Source organism: Chaetodon auriga, chromosome 10 (genome assembly GCF_051107435.1).
Source record: "Chaetodon auriga isolate fChaAug3 chromosome 10, fChaAug3.hap1, whole genome shotgun sequence".
NCBI lineage: Eukaryota > Metazoa > Chordata > Actinopteri > Chaetodontiformes > Chaetodontidae > Chaetodon > Chaetodon auriga.
Window position 1 is genome coordinate 377,501 of NC_135083.1, and position 17,500 is coordinate 395,000.

The following is a 17,500-nucleotide window of genomic DNA, read 5'->3' on the forward strand; positions in this document are numbered from 1 at the left end:
CTGAGTGGTTTCATGGAAACTGTATTGGCGTTTCAGAGAAAGCAGCTAAAGCCATCAGAGTGTGGTACTGTCCGTCCTGCAGAGGTCAGTGTCTACTAATGTCTCAACTCAGATCAGAAATAACTTCATAAAAAAATATAAAGTAGAACTTTTTTCTACTTTTTCTTCTCATTGTTGAATCTCACATTTAGAGTCAAACCAGCACTGAATGCTAACTGCTAACCGCTAACCGTTCATCTTTTAAAACTCATCAGTGAGTTTCACTGTTGTTCTTCATCACATGAACACACGCTGTAGTTTATTTTGACTCACACACACACACACACACACACACTACAGCACCAAATGTGGATTCATCCGCCTCTGAAAATAGTCCCACAGATGCCTGATGTCCTCCTGTTTGTCTGACTACAGCGAGCAGCTGTTTCAGGAAACTACTGAACCTTTTAAACGTTAAACTAAATATTTGTGAGGAGTTTTTTAATGATTTGCATCTTCAGCAGGAACCAATGAACTTTGAGCTGAGAGCCACAGGCAGGAAGTCAGACAGCACAGAGAGACAGACCAACATGTTGGTTTGGATCTGCACGAGACTTGATAAGAAAAATGTAGAATAACACCAGACTGTGAGAGAAGCAAGAACAGCCAACAACCACAAAGTGAAATCTGAATGATGACTGTTAGAAGGTCAACGTTACCTGAGTGTTAGCTGTCTGTTAGCAGTTAGCTGTGTGTTAGCTGTGTGTTGTGTCCTTTGCAGACAGAGACCAGTCTCTGGAGATTAAATACCGTCCAAAGAAGACCAAGGAGAAGGAGGACAAAGAGTCGGAGCCAGAAAGGGAGGACAAGCCGGATGGAGATGGGAGCTCCACCCCCCAGCCCAAGATTGACAGGAGGCGGGGGTCACAGGTAGCCTGGCAACCACGTGTATGTTTCTGCTGTAGTTTTATTGGGCCTGGGAGTTCGTAGTATTTTGACTCTGTGCACAGTATTTCTGTAACATTCTCTGTTATACGCACCAGTTGACATTTCAACTGCTTTCACTGTTCAACTCCGAACTGACACTAAAAGTGTTTGCAGTGCACACACTTCAACTGTCTCCTGTACCTCACTTCAACTGAAGCTCCAGGTGCTTTCATTGTACGTTTCAACTGACACTTCAACTGCTTCAATGTCTCCCTCTGTAACTGACATTACAGCTGCTTCGAGTGTCAATAAGTCAAGTGTCACTGCGACTGATGTCGCTGTTTACACACCTGCTGACACTGCGACTGTTTACAGTGTGCACACTTCAGCTGCCTTCAGTTGTCTCAGCGCCTTAACGTCACCTGACACCTGACCTCTGACCCATCTAAATTATTCTTTCATCATTTGCACTTCAACTGCTGTCACTGCTCACATACCAATGACACACCAACACTTCAGCTGTTTTCAGTGCACACCTCTTTTCCTGTTCAAACTTTCTCTAACAATTGAACTGTTTCAGTGGCTTTGATACTGACTCACATTTCAGTTGCTTTCATTTGTTACCCTTCAAATGACACTTTAAGTTCTTCTAAGTGCTTCTATTTAAACTCCATATTTCAGGTAAAAGTGTGTATTTTTACAGTGTTCACAGCTTCTTCAGTACTTTGTGTAGCACTGTGAGTATTGTTTAGTCTGACATTCGTGTTTCTGCCTCAGATCAAGCGCTCAGCCCGGATGTGTGGCGAGTGCGACGCCTGTCTGAGGACGGAGGACTGCGCTCAGTGTGACTTCTGTAAAGACATGAAGAAGTTCGGAGGTCCGAACAAAATCCGACAGAAGTGTCGCCTGAGGCAGTGTGAGGTCCGAGCGCGGGTGAGTCTTCACATGGCTACAGCTGTCATACAGGTGTCAAACAGGTGTCATACAGCTGTCATACAGGTGTCAAACAGCTGTCAAAAAGCTGTCGTACAGGTGTCAAACAGGTGTCATGCAGCTGTCATACAGGTGTCATACAGGTGTCACACAGCTGTCATGCAGCTGTCATACAGGTGTCATACAGGTGTCACACAGCTGTCATACAGGTGTCATACAGGTGTCAAAAAGCTGTCATGCAGCTGTCATACAGGTGTCAAAAAGCTGTCGTACAGGTGTCAAACAGGTGTCATGCAGCTGTCATACAGCTGTCATACAGGTGTCAAAAAGCTGTCATGCAGCTGTCATACAGGTGTCAAAAAGCTGTCGTACAGGTGTCAAACAGGTGTCATGCAGCTGTCATACAGGTGTCACACAGCTGTCATGCAGATGTCATACAGGTGTCAAACAGGTGTCATACAGCTGTCATACAGCTGTCATAAAGGTGACGATGTGAACCGCAGACTTTGCTGTCCGAGTAACCAAAGTGTAGAAGCCTCGGACTGTAGAATCTGTATGAATGATGTGTAGGGTCTTTAGACGCTGTGAGGGTCCATCAGACTGTGGTGCTTCAGGACTGCTCTCTTTCTGCGTATTACTGCACTCTGACTGTGTGTAACTGCACTATATGATGATTTATTAATCCGATTTAATGACGATGATATTATCAATGTCGTTATTGATCTCTGAGCAGAAGATGCTTCGCGTCAAAGATGAAGAAATGAATCGGAGCGGGGGGAGGGGGCGTGGCCTCCTCAGAAAAGGGGCGGGGCATCAGACAGAGGAGGACGACGACGACGAAGAGGAGGAAGACGGGGTGTTCAGTGAGAGTGAGCTGGAGCTGTATGAGCAGTACAAAGCTGCCGGATACAGAGACCTGGTCAGTGTGTGTGAGCACATCTGGCCAATCAGCTGCCAGAACAGGCACTTCCTGTGGTGTGATGCATCTTCCTGTTATAGGTGTGGCACAGCGAGGATGAGGACGCTCACCTGGACTCACACAGGAAGAAGGCTGTGAAGGTAAAGCACGTAAAGAGACGAGAGAAGAAGACCGAGAAGAAGGTGAGGACCGTTTTTACTAGTGCACCGATGATGTCACTGATGATGTCACTAACACACCTGTCCCCTGTAGAAGTCTGTCTCTGCTCCTAAAGAGGAGGCGAAGCCTCGTCGTCACAAAGCGAAGCAGCGTCACAGGGAGCGCGTGCGGCACAGCGAGCGAGGAGGAGAGGGCGGGGCTAAGGAAGTGGGCGGAGCTCTGAGGCAGTGTCTGGGCCCAGGATGTGTCCAGCCATCGAGGGTCAACTCCAAATACTGCTCCGAGGACTGCGGCATGAAGCTTGCCGCCAAGTGAGTCTGATCACACTTTTATCACTTCTATTAAAGCTAACGGCCACAACAGAGTCCACGACAAGGTACACCATAAAGTCCACAACAGAGTCCACGACAAGGTCCACCATGAAGTCCACAACAGAGTCCACGACAAGGTACACCATAAAATCCACAACAGAGTCCACGACAAGGTCCACCATGAAGTCCACAACAGAGTCCACGACAAGGTACACCATAAAGTCCACAACAGAGTCCACGACAAGGTACACCATGAAGTCCACAACAGAGTCCACGACAAGGTACACCATAAAGTCCACAACAGAGTCCGCAACAAGGTACACCATAAAGTCCACAACAGAGTCCACGACAAGGTACACCATAAAGTCCACAGCAGAGTCCACGACAAGGTACACCATAAAGTCCACAACAGAGTCCACGACAAGGTCCACCATGAAGTCCACAACAGAGTCCACGACAAGGTACACCATAAAGTCCACAGCAGAGTCCACGACAAGGTACACCATAAAGTCCACAACAGAGTCCACGACAAGGTACACCATAAAGTCCACAACAGAGTCCGCGACAAGGTACACCATAAAGTCCACAACAGAGTCCGCGACAAGGTACACCATAAAGTCCACAACAGAGTCCACGACAAGGTACACCATAAAGTCCACAACAGAGTCCACGACAAGGTACACCATAAAGTCCACAGCAGAGTCCACAACAAGGTACACCATAAAGTCCACAGCAGAGTCCACAACAAGGTACACCATAAAGTCCACAGCAGAGTCCACAACAAGGTACACCATAAAGTCCACAGCAGAGTCCACAACAAGGTTGTGCCGCCGTCAAAGCAGACTAATGTTGGATTCACTTTCTGGGTTGATGTGTCTCTGTCTCTTTGTGTAATCATTGTGTCTTTACATCTCTGTCTATCTGTCTCTGTGTGTTTGTGTCTCTGTGTCTCTGTGTCTCTGTCTCTCTGTGTCTGTCTCTGTCCTCCAGTCGTATCTATGAGATCCTCCCTCAGAGGATTCAGCAGTGGCAGCAGAGTCCGTGCGTCGCCGAGGAGATGGGGAGGAGACAGTTGGAGCGAATCAGAAAGGAGCAGCAGGCAGCGAGGCTCCGTCTCACACTGATGGAGAAACGTTTCCACGAGCTCGAAGGCATCATCGCCAATGCCAAACAGCAGCAGGTCCAACACCAGGAGGAGGTACGAGGCGGAGGGACGGAGGGACAGCTAGCTGTTTGCTCCATTCATGTCTTTTTTCTCATCTGTCCGTCTCTGTGTCCAGGTGACCGAAGGTGACGGTGATGACACAGACCTTCAGATCTTCTGTGTTTCCTGCAGTCATCCCGTCAACCCCAAGGTGGCGCTGAGACACATGGAGAGATGCTACGCCAAGGTCAGCTAATAGAGTCAAGACCTGAAACACTGAGAGACTGAACCAAAACCATGGATTCAGGGAGACAGGTCAGATCAGTGAGACAGGTGACCATCAGAAAGACAGCTGACCTGAGATCAGTAAGACAGGTGACCATCAGAAAGACAGCTGACCTGAGATCAGTAAGACAGGTGACCATCAGAAAGACAGCTGACCTGAGATCAGTAAGACAGGTGACCATCAGAAAGACAAAAGACAAACACTCACGGTCTGTCTCTCTGTGTGTTCCACAGTATGAGAGTCAAACATCGTTTGGTTCCATGTACCCAACACGTATAGAGGGGTAAGAACACCTGTCTGTCTGTCTGTCTGTCTGTCTGTCTGTCTCTCTGCTGTTAGAGTAAGGTCTGTCTGTCTCTCATGTCTGTCTGTGTTTCAGAGCCACCCGGTTGTTCTGTGATGTGTATAACCCTCAGAGTAAGACGTACTGTAAGCGGCTGCAGGTTCTGTGTCCTGAACACTCCAGAGATCCAAAGGTGAGTCTGCTGTCCCACGAAGACACCTGGTGGTGATCAGAGAGACACTTGAGATCAGTATGATTGATTTGCCTCGCCTGTCTCTCTGCGTCTCCCTGCCTGTCTCCCTGCCTGCCTGCCTGTCTGTCTGTCAGGTCCCGGCAGACGAAGTGTGTGGTTGTCCTCTGGTGAAGGACGTGTTTGAGCCGACAGGCGAGTTTTGTCGAGTGTCGAAGAGGAAATGTAACAAACATTACTGCTGGGAGAAGCTTCGCCGCGCCGAGGTCGACCTGGAGAGAGTCCGAGTGGTAACGAGCTCCACAAAACTTTATTCACACCATGCTTCGTTAACAGCACCGTGATGAGCTCAGGACCTAACGCTCTCTCTCCCTGTCTGTCTCTACCTGTCTGTCTGTCTCTCTTCCTGTCTGTCTGTCTCTCCCTGTCCGTCTCTACCTGTCTGTCTCAACCTTTCTGTCTCTCTGTCAGTGGTATAAGCTGGACGAGCTGTTTGAGCAAGAGAGGAATCTGAGAACGGCGATGACGAATCGAGCCGGTTTATTGGCTCTGATGCTGCACCAGACCATCCAGCACGACCCAATCACAACAGACCTGCGCTCTGCTAAGGACAGGTAGACAGACAGGTAGACAGGTAGAAACACAGACAGGAAGAGGGATGGTGAAAGTGTGTTTGTGAGTAAGTCAGTGTGACATCACTAAAGATGCATTGTGGGAAGTGGAGGCAGCAAGCAGAAGCCCCTGAGACCCAGAAGACAAAGACAAAGTCCCACCTGAGCTCAGAGTGAGCAGGTCCAGGTTTGAGGATGAGCCGGTCCAGATGTTGTTGTTTTGATACAGGTACTACACTACCCACAATTCCACCCATCAGCGAATGACATGTTGCTATGGAGACGCACTAATTGAACACTACAGTTTCAATATTTTCTATAAATCAGCACGAGATTCTGAAATCATCCTGTGAACTCATGCGGAGGAAATATGTGACCTTCATATGATGTCTCATTATAATGTTAGAAAATATTTTCACAATAAGAGCTTGGCACTCTAACAGTGACGTTCATGTTGGTGACAGGTGAAACAAACCAACACGATGAAACACAAAGAATAAAATAAAACTCCAGTCTGACGTAAAACTACGCAAAGTCAAACTACGCAGTTTTTTTTTTTTTTCAGTTTCTGTTCTGACGCTCTTATTGCGAAGAGACGCTTCAGGTGACGCTGACAGCAGGTTTTGTTTCACCTGCTGTCAGATCTGTGTTTCTTTTGCATTATTCATGTGGTTTTTATTTCTGTGGTGTGTTTTTGACCTTTGACCTCCACGGAAACTTTATGACGGTGTTTTAACGTTTTTATCCTGATGTTCTTTGAGTCTTTTTTATCTCAGTGTTCTGATCATTTGTTCTTGTTGTATAAAACCTGACGTTTCATTAAAAACTGATGATGTTTTATCAAACAGATTTCTGAGAAATAATGTTCAGATCAAAAGCTTTTATTTTATTTAACGTGACAACAAATGAACGTCAAAGAGGAGGACAAGGACAGCTGGAGACGAGACGAGTCTGTGGACTGTCTGTAACGAGGACATCCTGAGGACGAGGTCACATATCATTAAGATAAGATTAGCTGAGCTCCAGCTCAGCTGGGTTCAGGTCATGTGACTGTCGACTGCAGGTCATGTGATGCAGCCCTCCCTCTCTCCCCTTCCTGGTCAGACAGAGCCTGGAGGTGTGTTCTGGCTCGTTGTCCTGACGAAGGACACTCCAGCTGGGGTTTCCTGTGACTGCAGGACGCTGTGGTCGCCGTGCTGGTTCCCTGGTTCCCCCCACACCATCACGCCTCCTCCTCCTCCACCTGCTTCATGGTGAAACCACACCTGCAGCTACCTGCAGATCTGTTCACCTTCTCCGAGTTTCACAAAGATCATCACCATCAGACTGAGGTCCAGGTCTCTTCTGGTCTGATGTCCAGTCTTTGTGGTTCTTGGCTGGAGCAGGTCTCTCCCTCTTGCTGGTCTCCCTCAGTCTTGGTTTCTCTGCAGCGGTTGGACCATGAAGGCCTGATGAAGACCTCCTCCATCAGTGGATGTTGAGATGCTTCTGCAGCTGCTGTTCACTGCTGACGGTGAGAGACGTCCTGATCTTCTGTCCTGGGCCAGAATCATCTTTTTATATTCATTAATTCATTCATTAATAAAGTCATGAGAACAAACCTCTTCTTCTTCTTCTTCTTCTTCTTCTTCTTCTTCGGGTGGTTTTCTTATAATTAGATGTTTTTCTTGTACTGATGGACCTTGAAATTATCAGATAGAGATGTTCTGAAATATATCATAATGTGCAGAGGTGCTGACGTCATTCGAGGCGCGCCGGCGCTCGGTGACGTCACAGATGTGCGACAGTTCCGTTGGCGCTCAGAAACAAGAAGAGAAACAGGAAGCTGCTGTAAGTCTGAATGTTTGAATTGATCGTTTACAGCTTCTTCATCGCACAGCTAACAAACATAGAAGCTAACGGGTCCGCTAACACGACAGGGGCAGCCTGTCCTGGACCGGCTCCTGGTCCGGGTCCGGGTCCTCCTCAGCTCAGCTGTCAGCTCCTCCTGAGTCGCTCCGTGAAGACAAACTTTTCTGTTTTAACGGTCCTTATTTCTCCTCAGGGTGAATTCAGGACGCGTTCGCGTGTCGTCAGTCAGTTATTGATCTGCTAAAACCTGCCGATCACAGTTTGGTTATTGATTATTGATGCCTGTGACTGTGGTTCTCTGGTAATAATCCATCATTTAGTCTGTTAAGTGAACGTCCAGACGCCCTGAACTAACCTTAATCAATACAAGACAAACAGTGGAAGAAGTACTCAGATCAGATACTGCAGTAAAAGTACGCGTTTGTCAGAATGAGTGTTTTTAATGGAGTCTTCAGATCGTCCAATCAGCAGCTGTGTCTGTCGCTCTGGTTCAGCAGAGAAAATTTTCTTTGGTCACTCAGAAACTCTGCTGTCACATGTTTTGAGGTCGACTCAGATCGAAGTGAATCGATCCGTGTGTGATCAGCAGATTGATCACAGATCGATCGATCCGTCTGTGAGCTGCACTGCTGTCTCTCTTCAGGTGGAGCAGTGATGCAGTCCGGATCAGACCCTCCAGGATCTGGACTGAAGTCAGTCAGAAGATCCCCTCGTCTGTCCCCTCAGGTATGTTAGCTGACGCATGTACGCACACACACACACACACACACACACACACACACACACACACACACACACACACACACACACATAACCTGTTGGTTTTGTGACGCAGATTAAATCATGAACGTGTTGATTTGTGTCACGATGCTTTGTCATCCTCCTCCTCCTCCTCCTCCTCCTCCTCCTCCTCTTCTTCCTCTTCTTCACTGCCCTCAGCTGCTTCTCTCAGGATCCAGCTGCTTTCAGCCACTCACCTGTTCACTTGTCCTCACCTGGCTGCCTGCCTGCTGATGATTGTCCTGCAGCTGTCAATCATCCACCAGCGTGGAGTTTGACCTCAGCTCGCCTCCGCTGGCTCCTCCTGCTCCTCCGTGTTTCATATTAACGTGTGACGCTCTTCTCAGACTGAGCCTGTCGTCTCTTCTTCACGTCCCCATTTTTCTTCTTCTGTTCCTTCGTTTGTCTGGACTCTTCGTGTCTGGTGACTCAGCAGCTTCAACGAGAGCAAAGAGGTGAATTTAACAGTTTGTGTTTTCAGGGCAGCAGCAGCAGGAAAGGAAAGGAGGAGAAGAAAGGAGGAGGAAGCAGTCTGCAGGAGGTGAAGAGGAGAGGAAGGATGGAGAGGAGCAGAGAGGAAGAGGAGGAGATGAGCGACAGACTGAAGACGCTGGTGAGACAGAACGAATCAGTGATTCACATAGATCCATGTCTGCCTGCCTGCCTGTCTGCCTGTCTGTCTGCCTGTCTGTCTGTCTGTCTGTCTGTCTGTCTTTACAGCTGTTTGGAACCTTCCACAGGTGAACAGGTCCTGATTGGTCAACAGGTGTGGGTTAACTTTCAGTGACCTGACAGGTTGATGTCTAATAGGAGTTTGTTTATGAACGTGATGAGGAAGAGTCTGAACACACGACGAAGGCTCTGTCTGCAGACTCCAACCAATCAGCTCGCAGCTTTCACCAACTGACTCTGACCCACTAACCCTGTGCGTGTCTGTCTCTGTGTGTCTTCGTGTGTCAGGATCTGTCCACCAGGTCAGCAGTCATTGGGACAGGTCTGGTTTTCTCTGAGATCTTCACTCGTCATAAGAATCTGTGGGAGTCCAGGTAACCTGTTCACCTGAGCACAGTCACATTCACTGGAGACATGACGTGTGTGTCCTCTCCATGACTGCGTGTCGTGTGTTGTGTTGGACAGTCATCCAGAGAGTCCGGACAGAGTGACGTCCATCATGGAGGAGCTGGACAGAGGACACCTGCTGTCTCGCTGCGTCAGAGTGGAGGTCGTTATTCACGTGACCGAAGCGTGTTCCGTGTTTTCTTAGCTAGCTCGTTAGCGTTAGCCTCTCAAATCTGTTTAGATGAATGAATGAATGTCCTGAAGGTGGTGCTGTTTCATGACATCTGTGTGTCTGTCTGTCTGTCTGTCTGTCTGTCTTTCTGCCTGCCTGTCTCTCTGTCTGTCTCTGTCTGTCTTTCTGCCTGTCTGTCTTTCTGTCTGTCTGTCTGTCTGTCTGTCTGTCTGTCTTTCTGCCTGCCTGTCTCTCTGTCTGTCTCTGTCTGTCTTTCTGCCTGTCTGTCTCTGTCTGTCTTTCTGTCTGTCTTTCTGCCTGTCTCTCTGTCTGTCTCTGTCTGTCTTTCTGCCTGTCTGTCTCTGTCTGTCTCTGTCTGTCTGCCTGCCTATCTCTGTCTGTCTTTCTGCCTGTCTGTCTCTGTCTGTCTTTCTGTCTTTCTGTCTGTCTCTGTCTGTCTGTCTTTCTGCCTGTCTGTCTCTGTCTGTCTTTCTGCCTGTCTGTCTGTCTCTGTCTGCCTGTCTGTCTCTGTCTGTCTTTCTGTCTGTCTTTCTGCCTGTCTGTCTCTGTCTGTCTGTCTGTCTGTTTGCCTGTCTGTCTCTGTCTGTCTTTCTGTCTCTGTCTACCTGTCTGTCTCTGTCTGTCTCTGTCTGTCTTTCTGCCTGTCTGTCTTTCTGCCTGTCTCTCTGTCTGTCTCTGTCTGTCTTTCTGTCTGTCTGTCTGTCTTTCTGCTTGTCTGTCTGTCTCTGTCTCTCTGTCTGTCTTTCTGCCTGTCTGTCTGTCTTTCTGCTTGTCTGTCTGTCTCTGTCTTTCTGTCTGTCTGCCTGTCTGTCTGTCTGTCTTTCTGTCTGTCTGCCTCTCTGTCTGTCTCTGTCTGTCTGTCTCTCTGTCTCTCTGTCTTTCTGTCTATCTGCCTGTCTGTCTGTCTGTCTGTCTGTCTGTCTGTCTCTGTCTGTCTGTCTGCCTGTCTGTCTGTCTGTCTGTCTGTCTCTGTCTGCCTGTCTGTCTGCCTGTCTGTCTGTCTGTCTGTCTGTCTGTCTGCCTGTCTCTCTCTGCCTGTCTCTCTCTGTCTGTCTGTCTGTCTCTCTGTCTATCTGTCTGTCTGCCTGTCTCTCTCTGTCTTTCTGTCTGTCTGCCTCTCTGTCTGTCTCTGTCTGTCTGTCTCTCTGTCTCTCTGTCTTTCTGTCTATCTGCCTGCCTGTCTGTCTGTCTCTGTCTGTCTGTCTGTCTCTGTCTGCCTGTCTGTCTTTCTGTCTGTCTGCCTGTCTGTCTGCCTGTCTCTCTCTGTCTGTCTGTCTGCCTGTCTCTCTCTGTCTGTCTCTCTGTCTGTCTGTCTTTCTGCTTGTCTGCCTGTCTGTCTGTCTGTCTGTCTGCCTGTCTGTCTGCCTGTCTGTCTGTCTGTCTGTTTGCCTGTCTCTCTCTGTCTGTCTGTCTTTCTGCTTGTCTGTCTGTCTCTGTCTTTCTGTCTGTCTGCTTGTCTGTCTGTCTGCCTGTCTGCCTGTCTGTCTGTCTGTCTGCCTGCCTGTCTCTCTCTGTCTGTCTCTCTGTCTGTCTGTCTGTCTGCCTGTCTCTCTCTGTCTGTCTGTCTGCCTGTCTGCCTGTCTGTCTGTCTGTCTGCCTGCCTGTCTCTCTCTGTCTGTCTGTCTGTCTCTCTGTCTGTCTGTCTGTCTGCCTGTCTCTCTCTGTCTGTCTGTCTGTCTGTCTGCCTGTCTGTCTGCCTGTCTCTCTCTGTCTGTCTGTCTGCCTGTCTGTCTGTCTGTCTGTCTGTCTGCCTGTGTTTCAGCCCAGAGAAGCGACAGAGGAGGAGCTGCTGCTCGCTCACACGTGAGTCCACGTCACTGCAGGCTGGACACAATAATAGAAACACATGTAGGACCTTTAAATGTGAGACACTTGCTACCTGTTCATCAGGCTAGGTGTGATTAACCAGAACAACCAGCCGCTCAGGAGACAGAGGTGCTCACAGCTGACACACCTGCGGACACAGGTGTGGTCTTCAGTCACAAACAGGACAGCTGCTCTGATGAGCTAATTCAAGTTTAAAAACTAGCTGGGGGGTCCAGCGTGACCCCCGTCTCCTCTGAGGTTGTTCTGGTTCATCAGACACTGACGTCAGTCAGTGATCAGTCAGTCCAAGACCTCATAAACAGGCCTGGAAGGTCCTGGAAAGTCCTGCAGAGGTTTGGAGCGTGAAGTGAAGAACGGAATGGGAAGGGACAGGACAGGACATGACAGGGGAGGACAGGATAGGACAGGACAGAGCAGGACAGGACAGGGGAGGACAGGATAGGACAGGACAGGACAGCGCAGAGCAAGACAAGACAGGACAGGACAGAGCAGGACAGGACAGGGGAGGACAGGACAGAGCAGGACAGGACAGGACAGCACAGAGCAAGACAAGACAGGACAGGACAGGGGAGGACAGGACAGGGGAGGACAGGACAGGGATGTTTTCTGTTTATTCTTCTCCACATAAAACACAGTTTACTTGGAACAGAACCATATCAGACAGTCGCTGAGGTACTCTGATGTACTCTGAGGTACTCTGATGTACTCTGATATACTCTGATGTACTCTGAGGTACTCTGATATACTCTGATGTACTCTGATGTACTCTGATGTACTCTGAGGTACTCTGATGTACTCTGATGTACTCTGATATACTCTGATGTACTCTGAGGTACTCTGATGTACTCTGATGTACTCTGAAGTACTCTGATATACTCTGATGTACTCTGAGGTACTCTGATATACTCTGATGTACTCTGATGTACTCTGAGGTACTCTGATGTACTCTGAGGTACTCTGATATACTCTGATGTACTCTGAGGTACTCTGATGTACTCTGATGTACTCTGATATACTCTGAAGTACTCTGATATACTCTGATGTACTCTGAGGTACTCTGAGGTACTCTGATATACTCTGATGTACTCTGATGTACTCTGATATACTCTGATGTACTCTGAGGTACTCTGATATACTCTGATGTACTCTGATGTACTCTGATATACTCTGATGTACTCTGATATACTCTGATGTACTCTGAGGTACTCTGATATACTCTGATGTACTCTGATATACTCTGATGTACTCTGAGGTACTCTGATGTACTCTGATGTACTCTGAGGTACTCTGATATACTCTGATGTACTCTGATATACTCTGATGTACTCTGAGGTACTCTGATATACTCTGATGTACTCTGATGTACTCTGAGGTACTCTGATGTACTCTGAGGTACTCTGATATACTCTGATGTACTCTGAGGTACTCTGATGTACTCTGATATACTCTGAAGTACTCTGATATACTCTGATGTACTCTGAGGTACTCTGAGGTACTCTGATATACTCTGATGTACTCTGATATACTCTGATGTACTCTGAGGTACTCTGAGGTACTCTGATATACTCTGATGTACTCTGATATACTCTGATGTACTCTGAGGTACTCTGAGGTACTCTGATATACTCTGATGTACTCTGATATACTCTGATGTAGTCTGATATACTCTGAGGTACTCTGATGTACTCTGATGTACTCTGATATACTCTGATATACTCTGAAGTACTCTGATATACTCTGAAGTACTCTGATGTACTCTGAGGTACTCTGATGTACTCTGAGGTACTCTGATATACTCTGAAGTACTCTGATGTACTCTGATATACTCTGAAGTACTCTGATAAACTCTGATGTACTCTGATATACTCTGAAGTACTCTGATGTACTCTGAAGTACTCTGATATACTCTGAAGTACTCTGATGTACTCTGATATACTCTGAAGTACTCTGAAGTACTCTGATATACTCTGATGTACTCTGATATACTCTGAAGTACTCTGATGTACTCTGATATACTCTGAAGTACTCTGATGTACTCTGAAGTACTCTGAAGTACTCTGATATACTCTGATGTACTCTGAAGTACTCTGAGGTACTCTGATGTACTCTGAGGTACTCTGATATACTCTGATGTACTCTGAGGTACTCTGATATACTCTGATGTACTCTGATGTACTCTGATGTACTCTGAAATACTCTGATATACTCTGAAGTACTCTGATGTACTCTGAAGTACTCTGATGTACTCTGATGTACTCTGATGTACTCTGATATACTCTGAAGTACTCTGAAGTACTCTGAAGTACTCTGATGTACTCTGGTGTACTCTGATATACTCTGAAGTACTCTGATATACTCTGATGTACTCTGATATACTCTGAAGTACTCTGATGTACTCTGAAGTACTCTGATATACTCTGAAGTACTCTGATATACTCTGAAGTACTCTGATGTACTCTGAAGTACTCTGATATACTCTGAAGTACTCTGATGTACTCTGATATACTCTGAAGTACTCTGAAGTACTCTGATATACTCTGAAGTACTCTGATGTACTCTGATATACTCTGAAGTACTCTGATGTACTCTGAAGTACTCTGAAGTACTCTGATATACTCTGATGTACTCTGAAGTACTCTGATGTACTCTGAAGTACTCTGAAGTACTCTGATATACTCTGAAGTACTCTGATATACTCTGAAGTACTCTGAAGTACTCTGATGTACTCTGATGTACTCTGATGTACTCTGAAGTACTCTGATGTACTCTGATGTACTCTGATATACTCTGAAGTACTCTGAAGTACTCTGATGTACTCTGATATACTCTGAAGTACTCTGATATACTCTGATATACTCTGAAGTACTCTGATATACTCTGATGTACTCTGATATACTCTGAAGTACTCTGATGTACTCTGAAGTACTCTGATATACTCTGAAGTACTCTGATGTACTCTGATATACTCTGAAGTACTCTGAAGTACTCTGATATACTCTGATGTACTCTGATATACTCTGAAGTACTCTGATGTACTCTGATATACTCTGAAGTACTCTGATGTACTCTGAAGTACTCTGATATACTCTGATGTACTCTGAAGTACTCTGATGTACTCTGATGTACTCTGAAGTACTCTGATGTACTCTGAAGTACTCTGAAGTACTCTGAGGTACTCTGATATACTCTGAAGTACTCTGATGTACTCTGATGTACTCTGAAGTACTCTGATATACTCTGAAGTACTCTGAAGTCGTCTCCTCTCGTGTGTTTGTAGGAAGGTCTATGTGGATCTGATGAAGTCGACTCAGACGATGACAGACGGTGAACTACACACTCTGTCAGAGAAATACGACTCCGTGTACCTTCATCCTGTGAGAACACACACACACAAACACACACACACACACACGTTACTTCAGATACGTTTATTGATTGTTTTCCTAAGAAAAAAGTGTAGAAATTACAAACGTTTATCGTCACAAAGAGGAACTCTAATCACTCCAAATGTGTGTGTGTGTGTGTGTGTGTCAGGAGTCCTTCCAGGTGTGTGTGTCAGCGGTGGGTTCAGTCCTCCAGCTGGTCGATCAGGTCATGACCTCTGACCTCAGGAACGGATTTGCTGTCATCAGGTAACAACAATCACAGTTTGATGTGTTCAGGAGCACCTTGTCAGATAGGTTAAGTTAAGATAAGATGAGATAAGATCACGTAACTTAACATTTTATTAAGTGTAGAAGTCAAACATTCACCTGTTCACCAGCAGCACGTTTCCCTGAAATACACATTAAACTCTCTCTCCGTCTCTCTCTCTGTCCCTTTGTCTCTCTCCGTCTCTCTCTCTGTCTCTCTCTCTCTGTCCCCCTGTCTCTCTCTCTGTCCCTCTGTCTCTCTCCGTCTCTCTCTCTGTCCCCCTGTCTCTCTCTCTGTCCCTCTGTCTCTCTCCGTCTCTCTCTCTGTCTCTCTCTCTCCGTCTCTCTCTCTGTCCCTCTGTCTCTCTCCGTCTCTCTCTCTGTCCCCCGTCTCTCTCTCTTTCCCTCTGTCTCTCTCCGTCTCTCTCTCTGTCTCTCTCTCTCCGTCTCTCTCTCTGTCCCTCTGTCTCTCTCCGTCTCTCTCTCTGTCCCCCTGTCTCTCTCTCTGTCCCTCTGTCTCTCTCCGTCTCTCTCTCTGTCTCTCTCTCTGTCCCCCTGTCTCTCTCTCTGTCCCTCTGTCTCTCTCCGTCTCTCTCTCTGTCCCCCGTCTCTCTCTCTGTCCCCCTGTCTCTCTCTCTGTCCCTCTGTCTCTCTCCGTCTCTCTCTCTGTCCCCCGTCTCTCTCTCTGTCCCTCTGTCTCTCTCCGTCTCTCTCTCTGTCTCTCTCTCTCCGTCTCTCTCTCTGTCCCTCTGTCTCTCTCCGTCTCTCTCTCTGTCCCCCTGTCTCTCTCTCTGTCCCTCTGTCTCTCTCTCTGTCCCTCTGTCTCTCTCCGTCTCTCTCTCTGTCTCTCTCTCTGTCCCCCTGTCTCTCTCTCTTTCCCTCTGTCTCTCTCCGTCTCTCTCTCTGTCCCCCGTCTCTCTCTCTGTCCCCCTGTCTCTCTCTCTGTCCCTCTGTCTCTCTCCGTCTCTCTCTCTGTCCCCCGTCTCTCTCTCTGTCCCTCTGTCTCTCTCCGTCTCTCTCTCTGTCCCCCTGTCTCTCTCTCTGTCCCTCTGTCTCTCTCCGTCTCTCTCTCTGTCCCCCTGTCTCTCTCTCTGTCCCCCGTCTCTCTCTCCGTCTCTCTCTCTGTCTCTCTCTCTCTGTCCCTCTGTCTCTCTCCGTCTCTCTCTCTGTCTCTCTCTCTCTGTCCCTCTGTCTCTCTCCGTCTCTCTCTCTGTCCCCCTGTCTCTCTCTCTGTCCCTCTGTCTCTCTCCGTCTCTCTCTCTGTCTCTCTCTCTCTGTCCCTCTGTCTCTCTCCGTCTCTCTCTCTGTCCCCCTGTCTCTCTCTCTGTCCCCCTGTCTCTCTCTCTGTCTCTCTCTCTGTCCCCCTGTCTCTCTCTCCGTCTCTCTCTCTGTCTCTCTCTCTCTGTCCCTCTGTCTCTCTCCGTCTCTCTCTCTGTCTCTCTCTCTCTGTCCCTCTGTCTCTCTCCGTCTCTCTCTCTGTCCCTCTGTCTCTCTCCGTCTCTCTCTCTGTCTCTCTCTCTCTGTCCCTCTGTCTCTCTCCGTCTCTCTCTCTGTCCCCCTGTCTCTCTCTCTGTCCCCCTGTCTCTCTCTCTGTCTCTCTGTCTGTCTCAGACCTCCAGGTCATCATGCTCAGCGTAGCGAGTCGAATGGTTACTGTTTTTTCAACAACGTGGCAATCGCAGCTCGTTACGCTCAGAGAAGACACTCAGTCAGCAGGTCAGTGTGTGTGTGTGTGTGTGTGTGTGTGTGTGTGTGTGTGTGTGTGTGTTTGTGTGTGTGTTTGTGTGTGTGTGTGTGTGTTTGTGTGTGTGTGTTTGTGTGTGTGTGTGTTTGTGTGTGTGTGTGCGCGTGCGTGTGTGTGTGTGTGTGTGTGCGCGCGCGTGTGTGTGTGTGTGTGTGTGTGTGTGTGTGTGATAACTAGTATTTATATGAGTCAAAGGCCATCAGTGATCATGACTGTGTGTGCCTGTCCCTGTCTGTCCCTGTCTGTCCCTGTGTGTGTCAGGGTGTTGATCGTGGACTGGGACGTTCATCATGGTCAAGGTATCCAGTACCTGTTCCAGGAAGACCCCAGGTAAAGTCCTGATCCTGATCCTGTCTTCACTAACACACAAGCAACAAAGATCGAATCTGACAAGTTCAAACTGTCTGTCTCTGTCTGTGTCTGTCTGTGTCTCTGTCTGTCTCTGTCTCTGTTTCTGTCTGTTTCTTTCTCTGTCTCTGTCTGTCTGTGTCTGTGTCTGTGTCTCTCTCTGTCTGTGTCTCTGTCTGTCTGTGTCTGTGCCTGTGTCTCTGTCTCTGTCTGTCTGTGTCTGTGTCTCTGTCTGTGTCTCTGTCTGTCTCTGTCTCTGTCTCTGTCTGCCTGTGCCTGTGTCTCTGTCTCTGTCTGTCTGTGTCTGTGCCTGTGTCTGTGTCT

General features: G+C 47.8%; 2 protein-coding genes across 7 annotated transcripts in view; both read left to right on the forward strand.

The window, feature by feature from the left end:
* The window catches only part of cxxc1a (CXXC finger protein 1a), a 9,335-nt gene extending 1,999 nt beyond the window's left edge, over positions 1-7,336 (forward strand). Inside the window, exons 3-14 of the mRNA XM_076741964.1 lie at positions 1-84; positions 761-909; positions 1,684-1,839; positions 2,573-2,758; positions 2,839-2,940; positions 3,011-3,228; positions 4,219-4,426; positions 4,509-4,619; positions 4,892-4,941; positions 5,038-5,134; positions 5,269-5,421; positions 5,603-7,336. The exon at positions 1-84 is cut by the window's left edge and continues 17 nt beyond it. Coding sequence (XP_076598079.1) covers positions 1-84; positions 761-909; positions 1,684-1,839; positions 2,573-2,758; positions 2,839-2,940; positions 3,011-3,228; positions 4,219-4,426; positions 4,509-4,619; positions 4,892-4,941; positions 5,038-5,134; positions 5,269-5,421; positions 5,603-5,749 — 1,661 coding nt within the window. The 3' untranslated portion in view covers positions 5,750-7,336. The remainder of the gene's footprint in view (positions 85-760; positions 910-1,683; positions 1,840-2,572; positions 2,759-2,838; positions 2,941-3,010; positions 3,229-4,218; positions 4,427-4,508; positions 4,620-4,891; positions 4,942-5,037; positions 5,135-5,268; positions 5,422-5,602) is intronic.
* A 174-nt stretch (positions 7,337-7,510) lies between these two features.
* hdac6 (histone deacetylase 6) overlaps positions 7,511-17,500 on the forward strand; it is a 22,019-nt gene continuing 12,029 nt past the window's right edge. For 4 of the 6 annotated variants that reach the window (XR_013077710.1, XM_076740660.1, XM_076740661.1 and 1 more), the window contains exons 1-10: positions 7,511-7,572; positions 8,237-8,319; positions 8,855-8,986; positions 9,334-9,419; positions 9,511-9,595; positions 11,388-11,428; positions 14,730-14,826; positions 14,987-15,084; positions 16,696-16,800; positions 17,090-17,158. Coding sequence is in view for 5 of the 6 variants with exons in the window: in XM_076740660.1 (XP_076596775.1) it covers positions 8,248-8,319; positions 8,855-8,986; positions 9,334-9,419; positions 9,511-9,595; positions 11,388-11,428; positions 14,730-14,826; positions 14,987-15,084; positions 16,696-16,800; positions 17,090-17,158 (785 nt within the window). In the remaining variant the exon portion in view is untranslated. Of the gene's footprint in view, positions 7,573-8,236; positions 8,320-8,532; positions 8,987-9,333; positions 9,420-9,510; positions 9,596-11,387; positions 11,429-14,729; positions 14,827-14,986; positions 15,085-16,695; positions 16,801-17,089; positions 17,159-17,500 lie in introns of all 6 variants that reach the window. The other 2 variants (XM_076740662.1, XM_076740663.1) reach the window with 2 other exon arrangements.